The 10,037-nt window shown below is 49.7% G+C and overlaps 2 protein-coding genes across 2 annotated transcripts; one reads left to right on the top strand and one right to left on the bottom strand.

The window, feature by feature from the left end:
• Positions 1 to 1,003: 1,003 nt before the first annotated feature.
• On the top strand, positions 1,004 to 5,628 carry ENH_00062880 (kelch motif domain-containing protein, putative; the record flags this gene model as incomplete). Its single annotated transcript, XM_013577196.1, has 14 exons — positions 1,004 to 1,260; positions 1,369 to 1,527; positions 1,744 to 1,900; positions 2,199 to 2,302; positions 2,479 to 2,629; positions 2,836 to 2,941; positions 3,135 to 3,261; positions 3,416 to 3,498; positions 3,618 to 3,700; positions 3,826 to 4,316; positions 4,544 to 4,716; positions 4,801 to 4,871; positions 5,090 to 5,198; positions 5,444 to 5,628. 14 exons carry the CDS (start codon positions 1,004 to 1,006, stop codon positions 5,626 to 5,628), a joined length of 2,256 nt encoding a protein of 751 aa, XP_013432650.1.
• Positions 5,629 to 6,525: 897 nt separating this feature from the next.
• On the bottom strand, positions 6,526 to 10,037 carry ENH_00062870 (hypothetical protein, conserved; the record flags this gene model as incomplete). Its single annotated transcript, XM_013577195.1, has 11 exons — positions 6,526 to 6,617; positions 6,764 to 6,838; positions 7,011 to 7,132; positions 7,288 to 7,387; positions 7,561 to 7,715; positions 7,842 to 7,942; positions 8,134 to 8,210; positions 8,591 to 8,780; positions 8,944 to 9,511; positions 9,645 to 9,819; positions 9,956 to 10,037. 11 exons carry the CDS (start codon positions 10,035 to 10,037, stop codon positions 6,526 to 6,528), a joined length of 1,737 nt encoding a protein of 578 aa, XP_013432649.1.

The following is a 10,037-nucleotide window of genomic DNA, read 5'->3' as shown; positions in this document are numbered from 1 at the left end:
ATCGACGTAAAGGCCGATATGTGCGCTGTGAAGAACCAGCTCTTAAGGTCCCGACGTAGACAATGGGAAAGATAATTAATGCAGCCAACATGTTACGTATGTGGTATTCTAAACAAGCGTATCAACGAAGTAGCCCAGATGCGACGTTCTGCCTCTTTGGAGTTAAGCTGGCAGATTGATTGCCCCAGTGTCACTTGATGCGGCACTTCCACAAGCTACGGAAAACTAGTATAACGAGGGGAACTGGCCTAGTGCAACCCGCGGGGACCCCGCGGTCTTGAGAACAACGAACGTGCCCATGGCGTGGAGTTTTGTTGCTGGGATCTGCTAATGGGGCTCACTGGAATTCAGGTCCCTGGAGGAACGGAACGAATCAAAAGCCATCGAGCCGGAGGCAGAGACAGAAGGCAATGCAATGAAAATCGCCTACTAAAGCTTACGGTGCTTACAGAGGCACCTCACAGGTAGCACATCGCCTAGTGAAATCGAAAACTAATGCATAATTTGCGCGTTGTGTTGAGCTACCGAAAGAGAGTTTCGGTCTGTCAATAGCAAGCGCAGGCCATCTTTCAAGCGCGAAACCAGTGGTCACTTGCAGCCACCAATAGGGCAGCACTGCGTTTCTAGCTGGCTGAAAATTCTTGAATTCAGTGCACTCATCCAGATTTCTGCTTGTAACAATATGTTTGAATTCAGCTGGCGCATGCCTTTCTTTTAGTGATCCAAATTCCTTCCTTGTGCCTAGAAGGCCTGTGGGGCCGATGCATGCTGATATAAGGCCTTTATCCGCAGCTTCCAGATTTTACCCACGAATTCTGAAAGTATTTAAAAATCACCGTGGTATTTGGCGTTTTCATATATTGGCGACATTTGGGGAGCGGCAAATGCATCGAGCTCCAGTCAATGTTCCATTCCCATAGCGCGGAAGGGTTACAGCTCAGGCCACTCACGCTTTTTACTGTGCGAAGTACTATGTAATTTTCGCATAAACAACGCACAGAGGATGGCTCCCACGAAGGGCAACGTCCAAAAAGCACAACAAAAGGCTGCACGACGGGAACTGCAGCAGAGAAAAGCCGCAGCTAAAGAGCAAAAGAAAAAGCAGAAAAAAGGCGAGGTAGACTGTGATGAGACTCCAATAGAAGTGCTGCTTCAGCAACTGGAAGAAGAACAGCGACAAAGACAAATCAATAAGACCCAAGCTGTACAGTGTGAACAACCGTCACCTAGGGCCCATGCATCTCTAACCCTCGTACCAAGGTATGGTCACGGCTTCTATATGTTGTAATCCGTCGCCATTACTTGGTGGTTATCTCTTCATTGAATGATGAGATGTTTTGCCGACTGCTTGCGTGTCTCACTGCGAAGTGGGGACTTCTTGCTTTTTGGTGGGGAGAGTTTTGACGGCAAGAAAGTCCGTGTCTTCGGTGACCTCTTCAAGTGGGATATGGACAAAGCTGAATGGAGACGTCTCGAAGCCCCCGAAATGCCGAAGGCACGCTGCTCTCACCAAGCCGTATATCACAAGTGAGCCCAAGAGCTTGCCTTGCGGAGCCATTGGCTGCAAGGAACCAGAATGGACTGAGTTTTTTTGGTGACAAAGCGCAGCCGTATTCGAGGATACTTTGGAGGAATTCTAGGCGGTTTGTAGGGCCGAAAGTGTTCGGATATTTGGAGTTCGCTCATGAAAGCGAAAAAGTTGGGGTTTGTCGAACTGCCTCATGTTTCTCGTGCTGCTTTCAGTGACGCATTGTATATATTTGGAGGTGAATTTTCGACATATTATCAGTTCCACCATTTCAAAGACTTTTGGAAATTTGATCTGAAGACGAATTTGTGGAGCAAAATACTCGTGGAGTCCTCTACACAGGTTCCTTCACCTCGGAGCGGACACAGAATGGTTTGTCTTCAGCGGGTTCTCTTAAGTCCATGAAGGCTTGAAGAAGCGTAAATTACTGGTTTAGCTGCACAGCGAAATAGGAAGAGAGCACCGATGGGGACGTTGGGATGCTTCACATGGTGCTGCAGTTGGTTTCATGTTGTTCCGTGGCAGAATATTGTTGGTGTGGGTCCGAGAGGTCATGCCAAGGAGCCATGCAGGAACTTCGGAGAGTAGTTTTGCCTAGGGTCGGAAGTAGAGGCGCCGCATATGGATAATTCGCTAAGGCGATACAACTCTACATTTGCGGATGCTGCAGGTCGTTTGGCGTGGCTTGTTGATTCTGTTTGGCGGGTTTCACGACACGGGGAGAGATACACGCTACTACAACGATTTATATATATTTATCTTTGGCGAAAACAGGTTTGTTCGCTGATTTAACCCCCTGATTTTGCGCTGAGTGTTGACTCAGCGATCAGCCAAAGAAGGTGACAGTCCTGCGTTGAGCTTGATCTACTGATAGCTGCCAGTGTTATGTGTTGGTAGTTACGGCAGTTTATTGAAAAAATAACCAATCTAGTGAGGTTAACTTTTGTCAGATGGAGGAAAATAGAGTTTCCTCCTCATGCTCACATTCCTGAGGCCCGAGGCGGCTGTATCTTTATTGCTGTTGGAGATGCGATACTGCTTCATGGTGGCTTCGCCAAGATCAGAGACACTAACAAACGTGTCCAAGGGAAAACATTTACTGTAGGTTTTGGATTCACAGGCCCAGCCAAATCTCGTGTATTGAGGTTGCCATGCATTGTGGTACACGCATTTCACGCCAGGGGTGCTTGGCGCATGTTAAAGCCATAAGGTCTTAGTGAAAATCGTTTTATAAACTAGAAAGCAGCTTGCAGTGAAGATCACTAAAATTAAGTGTAAAAAACGTCAAGGGCTGTGAATCGACTCAGGACTCGTGGCTTTTGGACTTGAAGCCTCTGGCTAAGGGAGCACGGACGCAAACTCCCAACTGGGAAAAAATTAGAAATGGCGGTACTCCACCCTCGCCGAGAACAGGTGAGCTGATGCATGCTCCTGAAGATCCTTTGCCGTGCACTTGCTGGATTATATGCTATTGTAGTATAAGTTTGGAGCTAGTCTGAATGCCGGTGTTTGCAGTTTCGTGCACTGCCTGCTGAATCAGAATCTGAGCTGCCCTTGGCCGACGTTCTGGTAACGTGTTTTGCGGACTTCCCTGACTTTCTTTCAGGAATGTGCGCAACTGGATACAAGTCTAGTGTGATTGTTTTTGGCGGCGTCGCCGACCAAGATGATGGAGGGACAAACCTGGCATCCGTGTTTTTCAACGATCTTCATTCGTTTGATATGACCAAGAGGTAGGTCCAAAGGCATGTTTTCTGCTCTTTGCGTCGTTCACGCGGTTGTCTGGACAATTCTTCAGCAAGCCCCGCCTGCTTGGAGAGAGCTATTTTTATGAATACCTCGCATATTAGTTTTAGGAGAGAGTTGTCTCAAACTTATTTTGCTTAGGCGCTGGTACCGGCTCGAGCTTAAGGATGGAAAGAAGAAGAACCGCAAAAGGCAACCTTGCGAGCAGCTTGAGCAAGCTGTAGGTAAGCTTGACGAGGCGGATTTCGTGGTCAGCAATTTCAGCAAGTCAAGTGCATTGATACCAAAGATGTGCAGAACTGCTATTAAGGACACAGCGAAAGTCATGGATGTTGGTTTCCAGGTCAACAGGGCCTTGTGGAAGAGCAAAGCAACTGCGAAAACAACGCTGATGAAGAATATTCTGACGGTGAAGAAAACTGGAAAGTATGTTGAAAGAAGATGGTTCATGTTAAGCACAACAAAAGGGTTTTTGGGTAATTTGAGAGTATGCGTGTAGTGCTGTAGAGCTCACTAGCCGCGTTGCGGGTTTCAGTGGTCTTTTATCTCAGGAAACATTCGCTTACTTTGATGCCAAAGGCCGCCTGGTGAAGCTACGTCTTCAGGATTTTTCGGAAGTGAAGCAGCCCCTAATGCCTACTCAAGACGACGCCCCTAGGCGGAGAGAACCAGATAATGAACCGGCAGTCCATGGGGCTTCTTTAGTTCATGGCAACGAGAAGAATGCCGACACAACTGAGACTCTGTCCAGTCTCTCTGAGATTCATTCATGTGTGGAAGCGCATAACTCCGCCGAGTGTCATGATACGCAGACGCAGCCTAATGGTTCCCCGGCTGATGCAACAAAGATCGACGCAGCTCCACTGAGGGCATTAGAAACGCAAAAGACTCCTCCACTGTTTTCGGCTGATATGCCGCTACCGCGTCTTCATGGAATGCTTTGCGTGCGTGGTTCGAACTTGGTCCTCATGGGGGGCATAATGGAGCTGGGGAGCAAGGAGATCACTCTAGATGACTGCTGGACCCTCAATCTAAATAAGAGGTGTGTGATTTGGGTAGAAACCCATGCATAACTCCAGCATTGGGCGGTTTTTAAAGTGGCTATTGCGCTAATTCGCAGCTGTCCAATTACCACTGACATACTTAAACGCTTCCTGGAAGACTTTGCCTCACAGTTGGTGTTCCGCGTAGATGACAAGCCTTTTACGGTTTTAAAAAGCAGTAAGTATGAACTTGAAGCGGAGTGCTTCTGAGAAGATTTGCCTACAGAGATCGCTGGATTCGAGTGCTGGAGGGCACTATGCACGAACAGGAATGGCAAGGAGCAGACAGTGACCATGAGAGTAGCAATGAAAGCGACGGCGATGCTAACAGCAGCAGCAGTGGTTCCAGTAGCTTGGAGAGCGATGAGCTGGACGACGGAACATCAGAGTCGGATGAGGGTACGCCATGTGGCACAGGTAGCAGGCTTTGACTGGGATGACGACTGCAGAGGTACACCGCACATGAGCTTCTTTTGCCCTCAGAAGTACCACGACGGCAAGGCAATGTACAGCGGGTGCGACGTCGCGTGCAGGAGGAAATACAGCAGCTGAGGGTAAATGGAATGCTGCATGGAATAATTTGATCACTTTTCGTATCATATTCAGTGGGTAGCATCGTAGCAACGCTCGACATACTGGTAAACTGTCAAAAGCTCCGCAGCTGCAGAGTGCATTCAGAGCATTCTGTATGATTAAAGCCGGGTCATTAGCTGCACTGCAGCCTTCATTCGTATGGCATAGATGCCCGAGAATGCAAATATGTTCGTCGCAGGAGCAGTACGACCTTGACGACCCCCTGGAAACACCTGCGCAGGGCGAGTGCTTAAGGGATTTCTTCGATCGCACAAGAGCACACTGGATTGAGAAGGTGTCTACTGCAGGTACGGGACGAGTTGCAGTTTCTTTCATTAGACTGCAGAGCCTGTGCCGTCGCATGCCACTAAAAGCATTGTGGCAGGTTCTTGCCATGGTGAATTCATCTTTAGAATCATTGAAACCCGAGGAAATTCATTCGACTTTGAACAGTGCAGAACCTCCAATCAAAACAACGATACAAAGTGATTGGAGCAGTGGAAATTGTAAGCATTCGTGTATGCCCTGCTGTGGTGGCGTTCCTGTTCCTCAGGGAACGTAGAGCGAAACAGCAAGGAACTGACGCGGGAAGCTTTTGAGGCTGCCTCAGCCCGCGTCTCGTTTATCCGGGAACCACTGCACCGAATAGACGAACTGCTACGACTAGATGAAGATCAAGCAGAAGAGGATGATTCGCCAAATGACAGACATACGGGCCACGCACTTAAGCGGCACTAGTAGCAAGACAGTTAGGATATTCTCGGTCCGAAGGTAAGCAATCTGCAGGCGACGTCACACAGCGGCGAGAAGTAGCCTGCGTGAGAGCCCAGCAAATGTTTCCACTTCTTCACTTTACATGCAACATCCCAGCGACCATTCAGTCGCTGCGTAGTCGCTTTGAATAGCTGTCATGACTTAGTGTCGCCCTCAAGGAGTCGTACTTTAAGCTGTCTCCCCAATGCACGCGCGACATGGGAAGCCACCAGCAGGGTAGAGAACAAAGCAGCATACATAGTCAAAATGTGAGGCGAAAGCAGTTAGGTCTTGGGCGTGGTCGGCATCTGATGTTCCTTCGCCACGCGGCTGCTTCTTCAAGACTTCCCCTCGTCTTTATATAGACTTCCCCTCGTCTTTATATGCGTCTGATGCCCCCTCAGAACCCGAACTACGATGAAAGGTGTCCAGCTATTAGTTGACGAGCATGTGTTTGCTTCGCTTCGGAGCTGACACGTGTGTGCGCCCACAAAGCTGGCAGGGATAGGGCGAGCGCTCTGAGGGCCGCACTTCGGGTGAAACGGAACGAGCCGAGTGCTTCAACGAAAGCCTTGTCTTCTTAGGGCGATCAACCCGGCGAGCCTTCGCTCCAATCGGCACCTCGTATGAAGGTGTTCCGAGGCCAGTTGGTGCTGTGAACAAGAACTTAGTTTGTGCATTTAGAGACCCATACAGCGCTCAATCTTCCTACGCCGTCTTCGGATGTCACACACACAAAGGGTTTGTTTGGGGTACTCCACCGCCAGAAGTAATGACATAAACGGCTCATTGTATACCGGGGCACTCTATCCTCACACAACTGGCACTGTGGTGAATCGTTGCTACTTTAGAAGCACGGTAGTCGCTGCGGCGCTGCGACGCTTACTGGTTGCGTCGCGAGTGGTTTCCTACAGCAGCTTTATTCGTCTCCTTGCGTCGAGCCAACAACGTCCCTCCCCTGACTGGCATGCGTCCTAACAAGCACGTTTTACACAGTGCGCTTTGGACAGCCTACGATGTTTCCTAGGAAACAGCATTGTCAGGCTCCAGCATGCTGGAGCTTTGAATGCAGGAAGACAATTATCTCGGAAATCTTTGCACGAAAGCAGGTTATAATTACCTCCTCGGGATGCCTGCTCAGAGGTTGCATCCTCCTGCGTGGATTCCCGAGATGAGGAGGACTCCTCTTCCTCGGCTGCAAAACACAACGTTGATCCGCAGAAAAGCACTAAGTATGCATTTCACGTAACTGGGGAAGTTTCTCTTGAGGGCCCCATGATCTGCAGTGTGGCGGCCGGGGTGACTGCCTGCACAGAAGCTTTTGTTGTTAACTAAGGGTAGCATATGCTCTCTAAGTTAACGCTGACACTCTACATGGTTCCACGGCGTGGTCACGCCATCCGCGAGGAGATCATCGTTAGCATCATCGTCGTAGAGTGAACCACCCGAGTCTTCACTACCCTGCAGAACTTCTTCAGCAGCCCTTTCCCTGCGCTCGCATACGTGGCTTTCTCTGGCTCTTGATTTGCTCCCAACTACTGCATAGGCAGAAGAACTGAAAGGCTGCAGGGATAAAAGTTTCAAATTCATTTTACAATGACGACAGAAGGGCTACAATGTGAGCTCCAAGGTGCGTGAACTCACGCGAGAGCAAGGACCTGCCGCTCAATATCTCCGCTGTGAAGGATCTTGTTTGATAGTGCAGCTGCACCCTTCTCTTCCTGTTCTATGTACTCCGCCGCATCTGGGGTAACAGCATTGTTGGAAGAGTTCTGACACACTTGCTGTGGTTGAGGGAATACAAATAGCAGCTGCTGTTCCGCAAGACCATCACGCCCCAAACACCATTACCGCATGCATGGCAAAAACTCGACTGGAATGTGTCAGGCTTTCTTAGAGGACACCAGAGTTGATTACCTTGGAGAGTCGCCTTCAGCGGAACAGAGCGCAAGGCAGCAGGCTTCATCTTTTCAACCACAAAAGAAACAACTTCGTCTGCGTTTCCTCGTAGCTCTCGCAGAGCCAAGTACAAAAATCCTGGGCCGTGATCGGGAAGCATCTCCTGTAGCTGCCTGAGACCCATATATTCAACCACTAGTAGTGGCTGTAAAAACAAGATGCTCTCAAAGACTCCAGTGTCTGCAGAAGCATGCAAAAAAAGCATTCGTGATCTAGAGAAAAGCCCTTGCGTAACTCACTTTACAGTTGCTGCATCTGTTGGGTTCAGAACCCAAACCGTCTCTTTTTTTTCAGAAGGAACAGCAAGCGATGCGCATGTGGGCACCACTGCATCGCCACTCTGTGAAAAAACCAACCAGCGTCAGCTCCCGCAAAATCACCCGGAATATTTCTTCAATCTGCGTGCTGAAGCGTCCGCTGCAGCAGTGTCAGCAGCCCTTGAACCCCTGTGGCACTGCTATTAGCTAAATAGTCATATGTAAGCTGCATCAAACAGGACAAAGTTGGTATCAATATCCATGGCGCTCTTACATGCTTGGGAGAGGACAAAATAGAGTCGACGTAGTCTATTTCATCCGCACTCCTGTGGCACAAGTCAAAACGAGCTTCTGCACGTTAAACGCAGAACCTTGATAGTTGTCCGTACGCTGTTTGTTGAATACATGCCTCCGAATCCTCATTCTGCTGGTTAGTCTTGTCGCCAGCTGATGACCAAAAGCAGGCATCTCAAGGGACATACACATCAAGTGAGCGCCAGTGATCCAGCAAACGACGAATTCCACTAAAAGATAGGTCATTGATAATACATTCTGTGGTGCCACCGTTGGGGGAGCAGTCCTGCAATGCCGCAGATGAAATATTCACAGTGCCGCCTGCACCTCAAAAGCGACCCACAGTTATTGGGGAAGTCGTGATGGTTTATTGGCGTGCTTCAAAGTCACCTCAAATAGCTGAAGAAGCGAAGCGCCCCAATCCTGTAGTAAATTACTTGATTGCTGCTCTAGCCACCGACTACGTCTTCTGGTGTCTCCGGTACTGAGCTCCTCCCGAATTGCGCGGCTTTGGGCAGTTGCGTCCCCAACTAGACAGTTGCATATCAGTAACCGAGCCCTGATAGCCGCCTGATGAAGGCTTGGTGGCATGATTGATGTGGACCTTTCGGTCCACGGTGGGCGTGTCTGGAGCAGGTCAATAGGCAGCATCACGAATGTGTTCAACCCAAAGTTCCACACCAAGGCACACTACAGCTAGCGCAGCTGTTGAAAGAACCCGTATGGAAAGCGAACAGGGGCTGCTTAAACGCAGCTTGTAGATTTATACGTAGAATGCCTAAAATCTCACCAGTTTTGCATAGACCCCTCTAAGGAGGGCTGCGAAAGGAGCCTCGACAATTTTAGGGGCTTCCGGCTTCCTGAGCGAGTTGAGCATGGCTTCAATAGTGGGATGTGACGAGTCCTTATCTTGTCTTCTTTCCCATAGCTCCAGTGCAAAGGACACTGGTAAACAGCACGTAGCTACTCGCAAAGCCGATAGGACTTCTATCAAATGCTGCAGAGCACCTGCAGCAGCCGCTTGCCAAGACGAAGAAGTATGGTCCGCCTGTGCAGCTGACAATTGTGGGCACAACACGGGGCAGTCTGGCCGCATGCTGATCGTGTCAAATCTCTTCGCTGCAACGTCAAGTGCACGAAGCACAGACTCTCTCAACTCGACTATCAGCCTCTGTCGCTTCGTGGGCTTCAGCGACGTCAGTAAGGTGAAGGCGACTTCGCGGCACAGATTCGGGTCTGCCGCCTCCCAGCATAAGCAGATATCCAAACAAGCTGTAGATGGCAGAGAAAGTAGCTGCTGCACCTTCAGGTTTACCAACTGCAACTTCGCCAGCCGCAAGAAAACCCGCAGCAAGAGCCTGACCACACCAATGTGAGGACAAGTGAAGGAAACCCCAGCGCTGTGCAGTGGAGAAGCATGACATTTAATGTTTCTGCCACTAGACTTATCAGCGAGGCAAGAGCAGCTCTGTGCGGCTGTATCCTCCGTACTTCTGCGTTGTTTGAGTCAGAGGGTATGCCTCGGCAGAGTAGCAGTCATACGCTGAAGGCAACTGCAACAGCAGTTCTTTTAGCCACTTCCGCAGCTTGGGGTCAACTTCCAACTGTCTGATTAAAGCATCTTCACGCATGTGCAGAAGCAGCAAAGCGACGACTTCGACTTCAGCTGCACACGGTCGCACAGCAAAACTAGGAATGAAGTGAAGGTCTGTACGGTTTTCGTGCCGCACCTCATCTAGCCGCAATTTCCTGGGGAAGCCAAATGCCGCAGAGTTTGTTAGTTGCTTGCCGCCGTATCGTACCCAGCAGATGGCTTCGCTCATCGGCAAGCAAACTTCCTTGCAGGCGCCACACCTCAGGCCAGCACACCTCTACAGTCGCCAT

Source organism: Eimeria necatrix, genomic scaffold, assembly GCF_000499385.1.
Source record: "Eimeria necatrix Houghton genomic scaffold, Enh_scaff55, whole genome shotgun sequence".
Classification (NCBI taxonomy): Eukaryota; Apicomplexa; class Conoidasida; order Eucoccidiorida; family Eimeriidae; genus Eimeria; species Eimeria necatrix.
Note: the sequence above shows the minus strand (reverse complement) of the source record. Positions and strands in the feature narration are given on the sequence as shown.